Source organism: Salmo trutta, chromosome 23 (genome assembly GCF_901001165.1).
Source record: "Salmo trutta chromosome 23, fSalTru1.1, whole genome shotgun sequence".
Classification (NCBI taxonomy): Eukaryota; Metazoa; Chordata; class Actinopteri; order Salmoniformes; family Salmonidae; genus Salmo; species Salmo trutta.
The window spans coordinates 25633641-25655128 of NC_042979.1; the positions used below are offsets into that span (position 1 = coordinate 25633641).

General features: G+C 44.4%; 2 protein-coding genes across 2 annotated transcripts in view; both read right to left on the bottom strand.

Annotated features, from left to right (window-relative positions):
- Positions 1-12010, bottom strand: part of LOC115159667 (collagen alpha-1(I) chain) — a 144110-nt gene extending 132100 nt beyond the window's left edge. Inside the window, exon 1 of the mRNA XM_029709609.1 lies at positions 11548-12010. Within this exon, the coding sequence (XP_029565469.1) occupies positions 11548-11668 (121 nt within the window). The 5' untranslated portion in view covers positions 11669-12010. The remainder of the gene's footprint in view (positions 1-11547) is intronic.
- A 365-nt stretch (positions 12011-12375) lies between these two features.
- The window catches only part of LOC115159666 (voltage-dependent N-type calcium channel subunit alpha-1B), a 254642-nt gene continuing 245529 nt past the window's right edge, over positions 12376-21488 (bottom strand). Inside the window, exons 51-53 of the mRNA XM_029709608.1 lie at positions 20481-20727; positions 15870-16093; positions 12376-15722 (exon numbers count right to left, since the gene is read on the bottom strand). Coding sequence (XP_029565468.1) covers positions 15195-15722; positions 15870-16093; positions 20481-20727 — 999 coding nt within the window. The 3' untranslated portion in view covers positions 12376-15194. The remainder of the gene's footprint in view (positions 15723-15869; positions 16094-20480; positions 20728-21488) is intronic.

Sequence of the window (21488 nt, forward strand, 5' to 3'; positions counted from 1 at the left end):
CACCCCCATAGAGACTGCCAGATGTGCGGACAACAGGCCCTCCGATTTGACATACTGAACTCTATCAGAGAAGTAGTTGGTGAACCAGGCGAGGCAATCATTTGAGAAACCAAGGCTGTTGAGTCTGCCAATAAGAATGTTGTGATTGACAAGGTCGAAAGCCTTAGCCAGGTCGATGAATACGGCTGCACAGTAATGTCTCTTATCGATGGCAGTTATGATATCGTTTAGGACCTTGAGCGTGGCTGAGGTGCACCCATGACCAGGTCTGAAACCAGATTGCATAGCGGAGAAGGTACGGTGGGATTCGAAATGGTCGGTGATCTGTTTGTTAACTTGGCTTTCGAAGACCTTAGAAAGGCAGGGTAGAATAGATATAGGTCTGTAGCAGTTTGGGTCTAGAGTGTATCCCCCTTTGAAGAGGGGGATGACCGCGGCAGCTTTCCAATCTATGGGAATCCCAGACGATACGAAAGAGAGGTTGAACAGGCTAGTAATAGGGGTTGCAACAATTTCGGCAGATAATTTTAGTAAGAGAGGGTCCAGATTGTCTAGCCAGGATGATTTGTAGGGGTCCAAATTTAAGAGTGATGGAGGGAGTAATCCAAACCCCCTGGCCTTCTGCAAGTCTGAATGGTATGTTTCAGACAAAGGCTTTGGGGAAAAATTACTGTGCTTATCGACTTTCCAAAGCTTTCAGTGCAACATGTTCCTCAGGACAATGGGTTTCTTTTGACAATCTTGCTTTTGGTAGAGGGGAAGTCTAAAGTCGCACCAGTCAACACTTGCCCGGGTCTGCATCTGAACTCCACCCTTTGGATATACAACAAGTAGATAGAGAAAGGAAAGTGGCTTCAGCTCACATTCTCTCCAGTTTTGGTACAGGAATGAATAGAGCTAATTACAAGGTTATGAGCGTCTATACCTGGGGGGCAACACTGTACACCGTAACAATGCAGAAGTGGTGTCATGGTATTCTCCACTATTCATCTCTTTTTAGCTCCAAGAGTCATCAGAGCAGGGGAGAAAGTGAATTATATGGGCATCCTGCCTGCAGCTTGAATACTACACTAACTGTACTTGGGTAGTCAGTCAACTTGGTGTTTTGAAAAGTCCTTTTTGACAATCAAATAAATGGTTCCAATTTTTCAATGTGAAGCATGATAATGACAAAAACATACAACAAAACCAGGGAACGGTCTGCATGGTCTAAGTAAATGAATCACACATCCAGACAGGCCTCTCTAAACACAATAGGTGCACCACACAAGTTGCAAATTCCAAGAGGACTGTGCAGTGATTGAGTGGCAATGTCAAATCAGGAATGTTTTCTTTGGAATTTATTTTCGACACAGTTCCAATGAAACATTAAATGGGAATCTATAGCCCTCAGAATTCCTGAATTCCAAATCATCGCCCCTTCGTAATTTCTTATTTGAATATTTGACTGAACCCGAAGGTGTTGAGCATTCCAGGCCATCCATCAGACCCCTGTCCCATCCTGCAACGTGTCTTCCAGTCATCAAGGTGACCTCAAGGTCATCCAAGACAATGTCAACCTAGGCTATTTCAATCAGAGTCCTAGTTCATATTGCATTCGTGCATGTAATGTCCATTAGCTAAAGTATGAGCACACAACTACACCACTACATGTATCAATGACCAACATGTGCATGTTAGCAAGAATTCACACAGCTGTTACAGTAGAAACATTTGCGAATCCTATTACCGAAATCTTATAGGAAAAAGTACTGGGACTTTTCATGTGCTTGGAGAGTGCAGGGAAAGTGTGAGCCTGGACACTAATGCAGTCTGCAAAGCACCCTCCACTCATGGGACAGGGCACATCCTACCCCCATATTCTCCGGCTGCAGAACAGATGAGAGGGTTCAGAGGCCGCATCCCATCTGGAGATATGGATGTCACAGGTAGTTCTCAAAGTTGGGTTCTAGCCACATGAACAGCACCTGTGGTGGTCTAAAAGATACCAAGTCCAGGAAACAATTGAAAACAGCACTTCAACCCAGGCACTCATTCCTGGTATTTGTATAATTTTGAAGCTTGTCTGTGAAGCTCAAATCCATTGAGATCCAGGAATGCATTGAGCAAGCAACGGTTTGTGATGACATTCATTAACACCAACTCATTTATTGTTTTTCCTTCTCCATCTGTCTTTCGGTTCCAAGGAACACAGGGCAAGATAAAGTATGGGGAGAAATGAACGTGCAAACAGATGGTGCAAAACATACCCGTTAGTGTCTAACATACCAGGAAAGGGTGGGAGGGCTGTAACTTGGTGTTTAACATCAGATGAGAGGGACAGTGGAACTGCCATGGGAGTTGGTCTCTACGGTAATGAGTGTATTGGAACCTAGAAAGATAAACACTTCAGAAGTAGAATGGGTGGGTGTGGCAGAGACGGGCAGTGATGTGTATTAGACTGCACACAGACCAAAATAAATCAGTATCCAAGAAACTTTCAAGCGTTCAACAAAAAGCTAAATATTTAGAAGAAAGAAAAAACAACCCATTGCCCTAGCAAACATTAAGGGACCTTCATTTAATCAGCGAGAGTTTCACCAGTAAAATGTCTATTTAGTTTTACTGAGAGCCTCTTTATGGTTTATTGATTTATTTTCACAGCTTGTTACCTGTGAAATGCATACCTGAAAACAATCAAAACAGATAGCAGATTCTGTAATATTCAGTAATATAGTCACTTGGTTTCCCCTTACACATTCACAGGAATCAGTCTGTGTTGAGACTACGGTGTCTTCATTTCTAATTTGAACATGAGTGTGTTTCTGAATAGGACAGTCTATTGAGGAAACCCATGAGTGCACTCTAGGAATGATGCCATGCCGTTGCTACAGTATCATTGTCTCAGACACAGGCTGCTGCTCCAGTCAATATAACACTCACCGTACTGTAGTATACTGTACTGTAGATACTGTTCAACATAAGAAGAGAGGAACAAAACCACCAACTGATTTTAAGTGTCTTTCACTTCTCTCACTATACTGTTACTGAATGTTGACATTTCAGGGCATTCTCTCAGGTTTTATCCCAGTCCAAGACCTTTTCATCTCCCCTGAAATCCCAGTGACCCTCATAATGGTTGACCATGTCTTGTTAAGGTCATTGTTATCATGTAGGGCAATGTGTAAAGGGCAAGACAACACCAGAGTTGCACTGACTAGGCCATTTAAGTGCTTGTAAAAAACTTAAGATTTTTGCAGAGCTTGGTCTATGCTGGCCATTGGCTGAAGGCTGTCACGATGCTGACCCCAGAAGCATGTTCATTTCAGTGTGTTGCTCTTCAGGGACCTAGTAAAACCATGACCCCTGGCAGACAGGCCGTACCAGTCCAGGGGGCCCATGCCATACTGTGTGACAGCATATTCCCTCCCTCACACTCCCGTATGTGCCCCTTACAGTTGCTCGCCGTCCTGTCAGGTCAATATAAAGACATTTCCCTCAACTTCACCACAAACTACTCAGATTGTTGCAAATTTATTAAGAATAATAAACAGAAAGACGTTATTTAAGTATTGAGACCCTTTGCTATGAGACTCGAAATTGAGCTCAGGTGCATCCTGTTTCCATTGATCATCCTTGAGATGTTTCTACAACTTGATTGGAGTCCACCAGTGTTAAATTCAATTGATTGGACATGATTTGGAAAGGCACACACCTGTCTATATAAAAGTGTATGTCAGAGCAAAAACCAAGCTATGAGGTCAAAGGAATTGTTTGTAGAGCTCTGAGACAGTATTGTGTCGAGGCACAGATCTGGGAAGGGTACCAAATAACTTCTGCAGCATTGAATGTCCCCAAGAACACAGTAGCCTCAATCATTCTTAAATGGAAGAAGTTTGGAACCACCAAAACTCTTCCTAGAGCTGGCCCCCCGGCCAAACTGAGCAATCGGGGGAGAAGGAGCTTGGCCAGGGAGGTGACCAAGAATCCGATGTTCCCTCTGCAGATCTTCTGTGCAGATGGGGGAACCTTCCAGAAGGACAACCATCTCTGCAGCATTCCACCAATCAGGCCTTTATGGTAGAATGGCCAGATGGAAGCCACTCTTCAGTAAAAAGGCACATGACAGCCGACTTGGAGTTTGCCAAAAGGCACCAAAAGGACTCTCAGACTATAAGAAACAAGATTATCTGGTCTGATGAAACCAAGATTGAACTCTTTGGCCTGAATGCCAAAGCATCACGTCTGGAGAAAACCTGGCACCATCCCTAAGGTGAAGCGTGGTGGTGGAAGCATCATGCTGTGGGGATGTTTTTCAGTAGCAGTGACTGGAAGACTAGTCAGGATCAAGGTAAAGATGAACAGAGAAAAATACAGAGAGATCATTGATGAAAACCTTCTCCAGTGCTCTCAGGACCTCAGACTTGGGCAAAGGTTCACCTTCCAACAGGACAACGACCCTAAGCACACAGCCAAGACAACGCAGGAGTGGTTTTGGGACAAGTCTCTGAATGTCCTTCAGCGGCCCAGCCAGAGCCCGGACTTGAACCTCTGGAGAGACCTGAAAATAGTTGTGCTGCGACACTCCCCATTCAACCTGACAGAGCTGAGAGGATCTGCAGAGAAGAATGGGAGAAACTCCCCAAATACAGGTGTGCCACACTTCTAGTGTCATACCCAAGAAGAATTGAGGCTGTAATCGCTGCCAAAGATGATTCAACAAAGTACTGACTAAAGGGTCTGAATACTTATGCAAATGTGATATATATATTTTTTTATATTAATGTGCAAACATTTCTAAAAACCTGTTTTTGCTTTGTCATTATCGAGTACTGTTTGTAGATTGATGACAAAAAACAAAACAATTGAATCTATTTTAGAATAAGGCTGTAACATAACAAAATGTGGAAAAAGTCAAAGGGTTTGAATACTTTCCGAATGCACTGTATGTGAATGACTGGGGTCATGACATGACATGAGGTCATGGCACATACAGAATTCACACGGGCCAAATATCAATTGCGAAGGGAGATAACCATTCACAGTCTGAATGATTGTCTGGGCTGAAGGTGGCCGTCAGGGTGTGTAGCCTTTGAACAGGTAAACTCAGCGATTCTCGGCTTCATCTTAATGAAAGGGTAATGGGCCCTTGTAGAGGAGCCATTTGGTATGTCCAGCCTAAATGACTTTATCAGAGCTCCAGCAAAACAAGCAAAGCGTCTCAGTGATGCACTTTATCACCTCCATCCATCGTCACAGAACCCCATGTCACAAACACACACAGTTCTACACACAGACACGCACATAAATACACACACTCGAACTTGCGCACACACAAACACCCAAGCATATAGTAAAAAACCCTTGTTAAAATTCCTTGTTGGGGGACTGTTTTGATTAAAATGACACAGTGCCGGGCTACACCATGAAAAGGGACCAGTCAATGATGAAGCCCCCCCACAAGCCAAAACACCTCCAGGGCCTTTAACAGGCCTTCAGCTGCTGGCCGCTTTGCTAAACCCTGCCTGTCATGACCCTACTGACAGCACGTGACTTGCCCAACTGAGCAGGGACTTCAACACAATCAATCAGCCTCAAGTAAAAAGGAGCTTAGGGGGTTTAACGTGTCCTGACAGAGACACGGGAGGAATTTCCGAGCTAGGACATGGTTCACGTGAGGAAACCGAAGAAGAAAAAACAAAAAACAATGCCAAGATGTACTTGTGCTGCTTCCTCTGGCTGTCCACCATTGGAGTGAAGTTCAGTTTGTTCAGTTTGTTTGTCAAGTCTTTAACCTCAGGGCCGTCATCAATCAAGATCAGTGAAAAGCAGTAAAGATAGTGATCAGCACATGTACATCTGACTGGAGGACATTTATGAACATGTCACTAGTCGTTAATTTTATGTTTTTAACAAACTAGCATGTTGAATGTATATTTCGGAAACCACGCAACACCTTGCTGGTCAACCCTGGTTATTCCTCACTTTGAATAAGAAATGAATAATCTAAATATCACTGGAACCTCTGATTATTTGCAGTAAAAACTGGACTGTTAAATGCCTCGCTAGTGATAGAATAAAGATAAATAACATGTTTCAGAATTATAGTTTAGGATGACACTTGTAAAGATGATGAGGAGTCAAACATCACAGCTGAAAACTCTGTAGAATGTTAGCTGATCCCACCTGTAGTCCCATCCAATAATATACTTGGGGCAGACTAAAGAGGAACATGGCTGGGGGAGAGTGGTGTGTTTATTTTACCATTTAGCGCACAATGATGTCACATAATGGTCAGCTGGACAATGGACCTGAGTGTATGTCGGGAGAAAAAGTTTTGTGCTGTTGTACTGTGGGTCAAAATGGGAATGTGTGTATGAGAGAATCTAAGGGCATATGTGTTTAACCAGCATGGAACAACATTGCATCATCTGGAATCTATTTTGCAGAACACAAGCAGCACATTAGGGCAGTTACACATGTCACAGCTGCTCTAGTTAAAACCAGCCTCCTGGCCCCCAATTGTATTTTTTTAAATGATGAATTACAATATATTGATCGTTTTAGGAACTCCCAGAGGGCATAGTGGTGCCAAGTGAAGTCAGAGCCTAGTATTAGGCACAAATCTGCAGTAGGCTTGGCTCTGTCAGCCTGCCAGAGCTGGAGCACCTCACCAAACTCTAGCCAAGTGTTTTTCTTGGACACCTGGGCTGGGCTCCCCCTTATTGACTGTAAGTGGAAAGACAATGTGGCTATACAGTGTGGCTATTCTCTCAAGGAGCCAACTCCTTGAGAGAGAAAGAGAGAAAAAGAGAAGCAAGAAGAGAAAGTTTCGGTGTGAATGAGAAATTGAAAGATCAAAATACTAGAAGGAAAGAAACTAAAGATTGGAACACACAGACACAGGGAGAGACAGTCCGAGACAGGCCCCTGAAGAGGGCATCACCTGAGACACCAGGTGCATTTCGTCTTTACATTTTTTCCCAGAGTGTTGTTACCGAGTTACGGCTTTGGTTGCTACCACACTGTTTGGAATCAACAAGAACTGGGCGGACCTCTGAATTGGCAGGTATGTAACATTTACGAGTCTGCAAAATAACTTACAAAGATATTAGAAGGGATAAATGGACACAATAGCAGCATGTCAACACTTCCATCACGGCAGAACCGCGAACAAAAGGTTAAGACTAATATGGGATCATTAAATCACCCTTATCACATTGCTCACCTCTTTTTTGTTACAATCTGGCATGTGTTTTGTGGGCTGCGCACTGATGTTGGGGCAACAAACATGGCCTCAGGACTGAACCCTGTGGTACACCCTCTATTTCTCCAACAGCACACTAACCATTTGAAAAAAGTATTGCTCTGTACAGAACCAACCCAAACAATATAGCATCTCTTTCCATTTCTCCTGTACAAAGATCATGGCCCAGGTTCTGGTCCAGCATATGGCTTGTGCCCATTGGACTACTCCTGATTGGGTTGACATCAGCGGTGATCCAGTGTGTTCACACTGGTGAAGTGTGTTAGGGGTGTGTGCCTCCGACCGGCTCAGCTGGTAATAGGCTCCAGACACACTCTCAACAAAGCTGCAGCTTGGATCGTGTTTCATTGGATGCAGCTGCGTGGTTATGTATCTGGCATTATATTGGCAATGACATAAGCTCGACCTGCCGGCAAAGCGTGAGTATCTCGCAGACGTGGTCGGTTCCGCTCCTCTGATCTAGTCGTCTGTGGCGACATGGAGATGACTATGCGCTAGACAAGTGCTGGAAGCGTGCGGACCGGATGAGATCGCAAAGTCTTGAGATCATGCAGGTCAATGCACTCACACAGACGGCGCTAAGTGGAGGACAAAACTATATCCTCCTCTTTGAGGAACAGCTTGCAATCATTTTCCCTCGTTAACTTTGCCAGACAGAAAACATTGTGAGTGTGAGACTCAAACACTGCTGTATACTGCAAAATCCAGACTTTCAGCTTATGGAGGTGCACGAGTTCTGGTCTGATAATCTCATAATGACGTAGGGTGCGCTGTTCTAAGGGGAAGTTTTGGGTGGGGGGTTAATGTGAAAGTCAGGGCATCCTGTCTGAAAGGTAATTGTGTGTGACAAAGGGCAAAAGATAGAGCTGGTAACTGGGGGTTCATAATGCACATGGGGCTGCCCTGCCCATTGTGTTAACACACACCAGCCGCCAGAGAAAGTCCTGGCCCTCTCACTGGCTGGGCTCCATTAACACACTAAATCAGAGAGGCCAAAAGGTCAGTCAAATCGTTTCCACCTCTAAAGTGGAGGTGATGGTAAGGGTGCACGGGGCCTTAACAGGTTTTTCTAGGAATGAAAGGGTATTGCCCCAATGAAGAAGATTGAATGATGCTCTGTTGCTAATGTTGACTGAGTGAATACAATCTCATCTTTTTCAACAACAGATGTTCTACATTCTGAGCATTGCAGTATGCTCTTATGATAAATATCACTGAGGTTCAAAGTAATGGAGTGAGGATGTTGGTATTCCAGACACAGTAATGGGGCGAGGGTGCTGGTATTCCAGACACAGTAATGGGACGAGGGTGCTGGTATTCCAGACACAGTAATGGGGCGAGGGTGCTGGTATTCCAGACACGATGAGGAGTCAGATATCACAGCTTGAAACTGTCTAGATACAGACCCCGAGACGTGTCAGAGATAACAGCCTGTTTTTGATAGTTTATTCCTCAGATTGAGCGACTACACTGTTCCTCTTTGCTCTACCCTGTCAAGCCAAACCAGGGCTGGCCACTGTAGGAACTTTGATTTAAAAGCCATCAAATAAATGAAGGCAATTTATCAACCCCGGTCGAACAGACTGCATTCGTGTAATTTATCATAGTTGGAGAGAGTTCAAATATGCTGGGATGATGTATTGTATCTCCCTGCATGCTATGGCGACGTCTCATTGGTGCTGTCGCCACCAAAGTTCAACACAACCAACGCAATTACAGTGCAGACGGCAACATGACGTCACCGCCACCGCAAGCGCATTGCTGTGGGTTTAGTCACTTTTACAATGTCAAAGGCTATGAAAATAACTCCTCAGATCCCACCCCACCGAGCCTCTTTATTCGTGCGGGATAAACTTACATTAGGTCATTCAGCTCAACTAGCGCTTCGGCTTTCTCTGATACGTTTAATGGGCTGGTCGTCATTCTTAGTATCAACAGAATTAACAAAGCCCCAGGTGAGCAAAGGTATTTTTATTACAGGGTATAATAGTAATAAAATGGAAATAACTGAGTAACCACCTCACAAGGCTTGATTATGCAGCTGCCTAGAGGACTATTATCTTAACATTACATAATCACCAGTCTATTCAGTGAAAATTGTCACTGTTTAAAGAAGGCTTTCACGCTCTGCCGTCCGCAACGACTCCAGGGACTCCTCTCAAAACATACAGTGAAAACATTCAACTCTGAACATGGGGCTGGATTCAATCAACACACCCCAGGATTTGTCTGTCACTATGAAACTCTAATTTGAGCCCTTAGCTTGGTCTCTTTTTGGCCCCTTATGTGGCTTCAGACCTAAAGATAACTGAGGAAATGTGATAATAGTGAATTTGGAAAACAATCCTATAGAATCCAGACGTGACATGTTTGATCATTTGGCCAAGTACCCCATCTGTTAACTGGACAATAACAGATTAAACATGGTTAGAAAGAAAACCTGTAAAATATCTCAAACTGATTTAAAGGACCACAATGGGAGAAACGCCAATGAATCTCCAGTATGACGAACTATGGGTAGTACCGTCACTGATATTGTAGACTATTTCAACAGCTTTCTACAGCCCCAATTGTCAATGACCTCTGATCCCCAGGGAGTGCTCTAATAATACAGTACTACTCAGATCCTCTGACTCTACAGCACCATTAGTCTTATGGTCATTACTGAGAGAGCAAATAAACAGTTACAGTATCACAAAGCTATGCCAATGTGTATAAGGTCAAGATAGAAAAGTGCCACATTGAGCCTGCCCTATGGCACTCCCGGTAGGCTGTGGTTTATCAACATTAAGCCTCAGAGTGGATTGCAGGCACAACTAAGAGCATTCCCAAGGGATTTTCCTCATTGCCAGTGAGCAAGTACGATTTGCCCCACCAAACACCTGTGGACGTGTTCTACAGATGTAAGTACAAACACTAACTGAAAACATGAAAATCACTTGTTTGCTTGAATGCAATCATCATGTGTCAAAGATGTGCAAACAGCAAGTCCCTCATCATGCACGTGGTGGAAAGCAGTTACATCCCTGTGCTTTGTGTTGAGTATCCATGTGAGGTTGCCAACCACATTCAGTGCTGTGACTGTTGACAAGTGTCTTGATTTCACCCTGTGCCAAAAGCTCTTAAAATGGAGGTTGAAGTTGAGCACAAGCACATGATTCAAGAGAGAGGTTGCACCAAAGACAAGAAGAGATAGGGGGTTGTGCACCACGGGGAGGACCGTTGACAATGATAAATGAGAGACTCTCAATTCACTTTCAAGCAGCCCCATTCTGCATTATTTTTAGACAGCCTCCTCGCTTACGGTAATAAATAAGACTGATAGTGGAGTTGTGGTGTGCAAGAAGTTCACATTCACAAGATAATCTATTAGGGCCAGGATCTATTAACCTAGCTGGATTGACCAGTTGATGGACAGGCTCAAATTGGATGCTGTCATTGGTATGGGTAGGCCACTTCAGATTCAGAAGGCATCTAATAACATCATTTTGAAAGATAATGCTGTCAACAAAGTATAGTGTGAGGCAGGGAATTAGCTAGAAGTAGACATATCAGATAAAACGGTGCCAGCCAGGGAATCAGTCCAAGGACAGTTCATTATTGTTGCCAATGAATCTGGCACATTAGCAGTGAGTGTGCTCACATCTGCTCTGGCTCTAAGGCTGCGTTTACCCAGGCAGACCCATATCTGATATTTTTTTCCACTTATTAGTCTTTTGACCAATCACATGAGATATTTTCACATCAGATCTTTTTCAGAGCTGATCTGACTGGTCAAAAGACCATTTAGTGAAACAAATATCAGAATCGGGCTGCCTTTGTAAACGCAGCCTAAGAAGCATTCTATGCTGAAGGCAGCACATAATAGGTGGAGACCAGTACTTCATGACGTGTAGTGCTGGTCAGGGATGTTTCAGAAAAGAGTACAGTACATCTGACTCGTGGAATAATTTAGAGTAGAAGATTTACTTTAATATAATTGTTCCGTGAAAGAAAATCACGTAACATAAAGGAAAAGAACCCGCTTCAGAAAATTAATTAAACAACAGCGGCTCCACGAGGCGAAGAAATTAGATGACAAGCTTGTCGAATGGACTCAACCTATTTCGTTGAATATAATTGCATAATTGTGAAATCAATGTAATGGCATACAGTGGGCTAGGCTAAGCGATAGACTAAGTTGATTTAGCAGCAGGAGTGCGAATTAAATATCAAAAGCATATAGACATAATGGCTTTATGGCCAGGTTTACAGATGCACTCAATACACATTATTTCAGGAAGTCACCGGTCGTTCCTTACCTGTTAGCATTCCTGACCCTGACTCGCCCGCAGAGTCTGTCCATTCATCACCAACGGAGGCAGCGCTGCTATTGAAGAGCCCCATTAGACAACATGCCCACTTTATCACCCAGGGTAACATTGTCCTTCAATATCAAAAAGTCTTAAAATGTTCAAAACAATTAACGTTGAACAATAATGGTAATGAAATGCGTCCTCATGTGGATGGGATGCGGAGAAAGCAACATCCAAACGCACTATGCATATTTGGTAAAGTCAACGTTTTTCCGCTCACTCAAAACTTCTCACTTATAAATCAGTGAAGATATTATAACTTCAGTTAAGACACAAATAGGTATTTTCCATGAATAGAACATTAGCTGACTTGTTTTGAAGATCTCTCTCCATAAGCATCTGTGTGTTGCAATTGCAACCTCTCCACGGTCTCTCTTTCAGGACCAACTCACCAAGTACTCCACAGCTCCCCGCCCACCCCTGAGATCCAAGCCAATGAAACCCCTCTTTGGTCCACACCTCACAAACTGTCTATAGCTGTGACAACAGACTCACTAGGCTACTGGGAGACAGACAGCTCCTCTGGCTAGTTTGTCAGGAAGAATTCAGATACAATTGGGGCAGGTGGTCAATGGGGGCAGGTGGTTAATGGGGCTCAGCCACTTCTGAGAATGACTACAAAGGCTTGATGAAAATACAGATGTATTCAAATCTAATTATGAACTAATAAGCAAGCCCCTTCATATGCCACTCTTACAATAAAGACATCCACACCAAAACAGATCACCATCAAGCAGGTGAATATATCACCAAGAAATATGCCAACTCATTGGCTTCAATCATGTTCATATATCTTTATTCAAGGACTTCTATTCATACAAAATGTAATGGTAGAAATAACTGTAGGATTGACAGTCATAGGCCTATAACATATCAGGCAGCAAAGGACCCAGTTGCTCCAGAACGGAACCTTCAAATATAGTTCAATACTTTTGTTGAAATGTTATTCAAGCTCTTTGTCTTTCCAGAAACGAAGACATATGCATTAAAGATCTTCAGAAAATACAACCAGTGAACAGATTGTTTATCTTCATACACTACATTCTTTATACAATGCCTTTTTTTGCACATGCACGTACTTTTCATAACATGCAAACATGACATGTCCAGGGAATACAGCCACCGGAAAACTGGATGAGGTATGCCGAGACAAACTGGTGTGGTCTTAAAATTGGCAACCTACTTAATGGGAGGGTGGGGTGAGTGAGTGAGGTTTAAATGATGGGTCTGTTCACAGATCTAGGGGTACACACTCATTTTATCCCCCACTATGACACCATAATGGCACACAGAAGCCAAAGGAAGATTCCTGCAATCCTACAAATAGCCGTGTTCACATTTAATAACTTCAATTCAAAGTCTAATATTTCACCTTTGACGATCCATCAAATAGATTGCACAATATAGCTGACTCTAGAAAACAAAATAAATGCTATTTCTGATTTAGTACAATAAAAACAAACATTTGTACATCTGGGTGGTTCTATCAGAGTACATGCAAATCGACATAATTCAATTTATAACCATTGTGCCTTCATTAATGCATTTTCAACATACATTATATATTACATTTACATTTTACAAATCTTTGTTAATAAATCTTATGTAAAATTTGGTAAAAAATCATGCTAAAGCCTGAACCTGGAGACCCCAGAGGGTAAAGCTACAGGGCAGATGAGAATTCGTCCCAAAGTGTCATCTTGTTGCATAGCCCTACTTTAAAGAGTCAACACTCAACACAACCCTTCAATACCTGTGAACACACAAGGTTGTAGGCTATATATCAGTAAGTGAAACCCTTCACACGACCCTGCTTTCAGGAGAAATATATTTGGAAGAAAACAAACCCATGAGATATTGGCAAAAGTGGCAGAATTCATTAGCATACTGTACATTTACTCTACTTTATCTGAAAGATATGGAGGCATACATTTGAATATATTGTTGATATCGATAAGAACATGTAAAGTGAAACTTTCCTTGTTGGAAGGAATCACAAAGGGCACTTTTTCCCTTGGGGCCACTCTTCCTTACATCTCACTCTGGCAGTGCTGTATATTTTTGGAAGAGAAAGGCAAAAGCTCCGTATACACCCTTAAGCAAAAGTACAGGCAACTTTGACAAGTTCAAGACCCTGGCATGCATTACATTGCTTTCTTTGGATCTGTAGTTCTGACCTACTTATAACTTCTATATTGTACATAATCATATTGTACATATTTACCAAAAACCTTTCCCTCCTTGGAGATTCAAAGAAAAGGCTTTGTTCATTCCAAACCAGCAATTCATACTGTAGTCCTTAAATTATGTAAACCTCTCTTTGCTTTTCAACTATATACATTTCTACTCATATGCATAACCAGTTATTATATACCTCATATACTGTATACCTCATATCATACGTTCCACCCTCTCCTCCAGTGTTGATACATCAAAAGTCAGGCTGCATTATAGCTTTACAATAACACATCTTTAATGATAGGCACTTGGTATTCAGCCACTAGAGCAATACGTTAGAAACAGCTGACCTACCCAACTACACTCATCATTTACACTAGGTACAACTCACAAAATAATGAACATCCTGAAAAGATATTCCATCTAATGTTATAGTTCCATAGAAAATATATTAGAAACTTCAGTCCTGTGTTTTTTTGTTGTTGAGAAATGGTTCAACATGTCATGGGTTACATGGAAAAACAGCAGCAATACTAGACCTACTTAACCATATACTATCCTTATGTATGTTTCTGTAATACCTATAGAAGCCCAAAGCTTGTGTAAAAAGAGTAAAAGAGATACTAGATTTTCTGCAGAGAGGGAGGGGATTTGAGTGGTAATGCCCTGTTATCACCACTTGTGCCTCCTGGTTCCTCTCATTTTACTTCCAGACCCTGCAGACACATGAAAGGAAAACACACAGCATACGCAGTAGATCACCTGCTGGGTGTCAAAGAACATTGGCTATTCATTGTGTAGAAAATGGCGGCCGATGGTCTGTGGTCAGAGGCGATAGGCCACCAGCTGCTTTTAGCCGTATGACAGCACAGTGTGTTTTGTCATTTAGACAGCAATAGTATGTAGCCCCATTTTAAAACTGGAATATAGGGTGAAATAAAGATTTTTCTACTCAATCCTGCAGAGAAACACTGTTTAAAGTCTTAGTTGTATTCCCCCACAGACAGTAGGAAGACGTTTTGGCTTTTTTTTCCATCTAATAAAACCAAGGTAAAATACTCAAGAGGGATTTCACATGTCCTCTGGACTATGCACACTATCGAAATAAGCTTTAATTTCAGTGCAAGAAAGGAATTGAGAAAATGTCATAGCAGGTGTCCTTTGTCCTTTAGTGTCCTTTGTGTAGAAAAGAGAAAACATCACAAAAAATGGGAATGATTTTCCTTTTCAGAGTACTTTTTCAATGTTTTACACATCTTGGAACATTCCCCTCATCCTTGGCCACCTAAGAGCACACAGGAACTGACAAAACTGTACTGTCATCTGTACAAAAGATGAGCGAGTTCATCAACGTTCAAGCTAAAACGCTTCCAGATATGTGGAGGGGGGTGTTAGCTAAACCACGCTATACTACACTAGCACCAGTCATCCTCTTCCTTCTCACGGAAACTCCCAGTCCCTCTGGGGCTGGAGCTTGAAACGGCATTGACTCCAAGAGTGAAGTGGTACCCGTTTGGGATCCCACCCCGACCCTGTGGGGCAGGTGCAGAAGAGGGCCCAGCAGCCCCATGGGAGGCTGAGGCAATGATCCTAGGGGAGTGGCTCCCTCCATGGTTGCTCACAGCATCCTGGAAGTCGTCAGGCTCCTCAGGGAGTCTGCGTGGAGGGGCGTTCCGTGGACAGGGGCTCAGGTTTGGGTCTGAGCCAATGAGGGTGACGGATATGGGGGGTGATTCCAGCATGGCGTTACGTTCCGAGAGTCCACGACTGAGAAAGGACTGGTGCCCCGTGGCACAAAACTGCATGGGCAAGGAGTTTCCAGTCTTGTAGGCCACGGCGGGGCGGGGGGTCAGGGGGGTCTGGGGGAGCTGTCTGCGCCCACGGCAGGATGGGCTAGATCCAAAGGTTAGGACCACTTGGCTGCCTTTACTAATCCCGATACTCTGCAGGAGACAGAAAACAAAGCAGAGAGTCATAGAGATGAATTGATGGACAGGATATCATCCCCCCTAACCTAAATCATCTCACCCCAAAGCAGCACTAACATATCTCCCTCAACCCCCAAGCTCCAGGGCTCTAGGGCCGCTCACCTGCTTGAAGAAGCCTAGGTCGTGGGTCTCTCCAGGGGAGGTGGAGCGGCTGGGGCCAGCTGACTTGGTGTGGCAGTGCTCCCTGCCTACATAGCGCTCACAGGAGTAGTAACGCTTCGTCACCCCGGCTGCAGAGTGGTGCCTCCTCTCATGAGGCCGGCCACGGTCACGCTCCCTCGCCCGCTCCCTGATCAAGCCCTCCAAAGGAGGGTCAACAGGCGAACCTGGGGCACACACACACAGTATTAGGGACTTATGTAACATACAGGCATGTGAAGTATGTGCATGTGCATCCCTCAGACCAAATTAAAAGGAATAAAGACAAAACATCAGAAAATTATTTCTGCTGACCTTTCAATTTTCTTCCAAAATCCAATGTCTGATGAAAACCACAACGACAGAACAGAACAGCTTCAAGTGGCTGTTTTTCACTCTTCATGTGTCAGAGCCCTGTCCTGGTGTGTCTGTCCCAGAGGAATGTATCGCTTTCTCTGCATCTCCCTCCCTCTCGCTCTACCTCTCTGTCTTCATCTCTACCTCCCTCCTTCCCTGTCCTCTCTCCCTCCCCTCTCTGCCCTGCCAAAAGGTGTCCACAAATCCCCCTGACTGGGCCTGCCCAATAAAGCCCAGCTGCTGCTGGCCTCTAACGCTAACACAAAACCACCCTGCGCCCCTGGCATTACCCTCCACCTACACTACACCATGACCACAGACTGATCTCTATTGCAGATCACCTCCGTGTCATTATCAGTGGACGGCTGACTAGCCAGCCCAGCCAGCCCACCAGTTCCATGGATCTTGTTTCTTCTTCTTGGAGGTCATGGCTAGGTTCCAATTAGCACCCTATTCCCTGTGTAGTGCACTACTGTTGACCATAGGTCCCTATGGGACCTGGTCAAAAGTAGTACACTATATGGTGATCAGGGTGTAATTTCAGACATGACGTCATACAGCGCAAACAGGGACTGAGGGGTGCCATCATAGTCTCTGAGCCATGTGAAATGGTACGGTATATGTGTGGTTGTCTATCAATTGGATCAGTATGGGTTTGAGTGTGTATTGATGACCTTTTACCTATGTGAGAAAACATGGACTACACTGTCTTACTATCCAGGTCTGTGCCCAAACAATTTGAGCTTCTACTTTCCAGAAACAAGTCTCTCATCGTTGCCACTTGCTATAGACCACCTTCTGCCCCCAGCTGTGCCCAGGACACCACATATGAATTGATTGCCCCCCATCTATCTTCAGAGCTCATGCTGTTAGGTGACCTAAACTGGGACATGCTTATCACCCCGGCCATCCTACAATTTAAGCTTGATGCCCTCAATCTCACACAAATTATCAATGAACCTACGAGGTACATTACGGGCCTCATTGCCCGTAATGGGTCTGTGGTCAAACGACCACCCCTCATCACTGTCAAACACTCCTTAAAACACTTTAGCGAGCAGGCCTTTCTAATCGACCTGGCCCGGGTATCCTGGAAGGATATTGACCTCATTCCGTCAGTAGAAGATGCCTGGTTACTCTTTAAAAGTGCTTTCATCGCCATCTTAAATAAGCATGCCCGTTCAAAAAATGTAGAACAAGGAACAGATATAGCCCGTGGTTCACTCCAGATCTGACTGCCCTTGACAAGCACAAAAACATCCTGTGGTGTACTGCATTAGCATCAAATAGCCCCCGCAATATGCAACTTTTCAGGGAAGTCAGGAACCATTATGCACAGGCAGTTAGGAAAGCAAAGGCTAGATTTTTCAAACAGAAATTTGCATCCTGCAGCACAAACTCCAAAAAGTTCTGGGACACTGTAAAGTCCATGGAGAATAAGAGCACCTCCTCCCAGCTGCCCACTGCACTGAGGCTAGGAAACACTGTCACCACCGATAAATCCACGAATTGAGAATTTCAATAAGCATTTTTCTACGGCTGGCCATGCTTTCCACCTGGATACCCCTACCCTGGTCAACAGCCCTGCACCCCCCACAGCAACTTGCCCAAGCCTCCCCCATTTCTCCTTCACCCAAATCCAGATAGCTGATGTTCTGAAAGAGTTGCAAAATCTGGACCCCTACAAATCAGCTGGGCTAGACAATCTGGACCCTCTCTTTCTAAAATGATCAGCCAAAATTGTTGCAACCCATTATTACTAGCCTGTTCAACCTCTCTTTCGTATTCTCTGAGATCCCCAAAGATCGGAAATCGGCCACGGTCATCCCCCTGTTTAAAGGGGGAGGCGCTCTAGAGCCAAACTGCTACAGACCTATATCTATCCTACCCTGCCTTTTTAAGGTCTTCGAAAGCCAAGTTAACAAAAAGATCACCGACCATTTTGAATCCCACCGTACCTTCTTCGCTATGCAATCTGGTTTCCGAGCTGGTCATGGGTGCACCTCAGCCACGCTCAAGGTCCTAAACAATATCATAACTTCCATCGATAAGAGACAATACTATGAAGCTGTATTCATAAAGACCTGGCCAAGGCTTTCGACTCTTGTCAATCACCACATTCTTATTGGCAGACTCAACAGCCTTGGTTTCTCAAATGACTGCCTCGCCTGGTTCACCAACTACCTCTCAGACAGGGTTCAGCGTGTCAAATCGGAGGGCCTGTTGTCCGGACCTCTGGCAGTCTCTCTATGGGGGTGCCACAGGGTTCAATTCTCGGGCCGACTCTTTTCTCTGTGTACATCAATGATGTCGCTCTTGCTACTGGTGATTCTCTGATCCACCTCTACGCAGACGATATCATTCTGTATACTTCTGGCCCTTCTTTGGACACTGTGTTAACTCACCTCCAGACAAGCTTCAATGTCATAGAACTATCCTTCCATGGCCTTCAACTGCTTTTAAATGCAAGTAAAACTAAATACATGCTCTTCAACCGATCTCTACCGGCACCTGCCCGCCCGTCCAGCATCACTACTCTGGACGGTTCTGACTTAGAATATGTGGACAACTACAAATACCTAGGTGTCTGGTTAGACTGTAAACTCTCCTTCCAGACTCACATTAAGAATCTCCAATCCAAAATTAAATCTAGAATCGGCTTCCTATTTCGCAACAAAGAATCCTTCACTTATGCTGGCAAACATACCCTCGTAAAACTGACTATCCTACCGATCCTTGACTTCGGCGACGTCATTTACAAAATAGCCTCCAACACTCTACTCAACAAATTGGATGCAATCTATCACAGTGCCATCCATTTTGTCACCAAAGCCCCATATACTACTCACCACTGCGACCTGTATGCTCTCGCTGGCTGGCCCTCACTTCATATTCGTCGCCAAACCCACTGGCTCCAGGTCATCTATAAGTCCTTGCTAGGTAAAGCCCTGCCTTATCTCAGCTCACTGGGCACCATAGCAGCACCCACCCGTAGCACACGCTCCAGCAGGTATATTTCACTGGTCACCCCCAAAGCCAATTCCTCCTTTGGCCGCCTTTCCTTCCAGTTCTCTGCTGCCAATGACTGGAACGAATTGCAAAAATCACTGAAGCTGGAGACTCATATCTCCCTCATTAACTGTAAGCACCAGCTGTCAGAGCAGCTCACAGATCACTGCACCTGTACATAGCCCATCCAACTACCTCATCCCCATACTGTTATTTTTAGCTCCTTTGCACCCCACTATCTCTACTTGCACATTCATTTTCTGCACATCTATCACTCCAGTGTTTAATTGCTAAACTGTAATTATTTCGCCACAATGGCCTATTTATTGCCTTACCTCCCTTATCTTACCTCATTTGCACACACTGTATATATACTTTTCTATTGTGTTATTGACTGTATGTTTGTTTACTCCATGTGTAACTCTGTGTTGCTGTATGTGTCGCACTGCTTTACTTTATCTTGGCCAGGTCGCAGTTGTAAATGAGAACTTGTCCTCAGCTGGCCTACCTGGTTAAATAAAGGTGAAATAAAGAAATACAAAAAAAACCTCTTGGCTGCTGAGGCCCATGTTCTGTGGGGCCCAGGCTGCCAGATATATTCTCCACTAGAAAGTTTTTTTTAGCCTCACTCAGTCACAGCCTGTACATGAGACGAGCTAATTTCACATTGTACACAGTTTGTAGAGCGGCCGCCCCGTCGCCCATAAGGGGAGCTACTACTGGAGCAGCTTAGCCAACATTTTATAACTACCGTTTTTGAGGCCATAGAACAAAGAAGAACGGCAAATACAAATCAAAAATCTAATCCCCACAAAGCAGATTTTCCTCGGGGAGCTCATAAGTCTCTTTGCTAGTCAGATGGAAAACTTGACACGCAAAATCCCTGGCTCAAGTCCTTTGGGAAGCGCAACAGAGAAACCCCTTTCCTTCATAACCCGATCAGGCCCTTAATCCGATAAGGAATTTATGCCACTATGCAAAGGCGTCCAAGTGATTTGGAACAAGAGCTAGGGCTCTTTCGCTGCCTCTGAGAACGAAAGGTTTCCTTACTCTATTTCTGTATGAATTCATAGTTCAACAACTTGGACTGCTTGGGTTCCACAGTGAGTGAGATATCTTTGAGTGTGTGTAAGTTGCTGCATGACCATGTGAAACAAGTCTGTGTGTGTACGTGTGCACATGCATGCATCATGTGGGTACCCCTCTCACATGCTGTACTAGAAGGCTGAACGCTGGTTGCCCTGTCAAGTGACTTCTGCTTCTTGTCCCTGCGTCTGTGACAGCGGTGGTGGTGATGGTGGTGGGGCCTGTCCTGGGCTTGACCTGGGGCTGAGGAGGCCTGGGCTTGGGCCTGGCTGGGCCGCTCCAGGGTGTAGTCTCTCAGACTCATCTCCTGGGGGCACTGGGAAGCCAACGTGGACACCGACCGCCTGATAGGACTGATGTCAGCAATAGGCTGAGAGGAGCGAGCAAAGAGGAAGAACAGTGAGTGGAGGAATACAAGATGGAGGGCTAGCTACCATAGTAGTGTAGCGTGAGAGTGTTATTTTATACAGCACAACCAAAGCACTACTGGACTGGAGCACCAAGCACCAAACTGTTCACTAGACACTGTACAGACGAGGAAGTACGATCGACCGGTGGACACCACTCTCTGGGCTTGAGACCGACGTTCAACCTTTTCAGAAACAGATGTTGAGGAGACATTTCTGACTGAAACACTCCGCGATTTCCACTCACTATATTTAATCTTGAACACATCACTAATGATTGGCGTAGCACCCTTTGAATCCCAAATCAACCCCTTTGCCCCTATCCCTAGGGCCTAGGCACATGATATAAATCCGAAAGGATACGGTAGGTATAATCAATATGGTAAGGATATGGTAATGACTCTACCTTGCCCCTGGCTCCTGGCTAGCTCGGGTCTAGGACATTATGTGAGGCTTGCTGACGTTGTAGGAAGGCTCAGCATCAGCAACCCGCATGTAATGCCCTGGACCAGAGCTATAGGTCTTTGGCACACTAAGTGGCAATATACTGGCACCATACCATATTCACCATACTACCTAAATCTATCACATTTTTGGGATACACACAGGTGCATAGGGGCTAAGCGGTAGGGTCTAATTTGGGGTTGGGCGTACATAATGTTTGGCCCATGTTGATAAAACTTGTCATATGCTAGCAGGATACACTGCTAGTGAAGAATAAGCA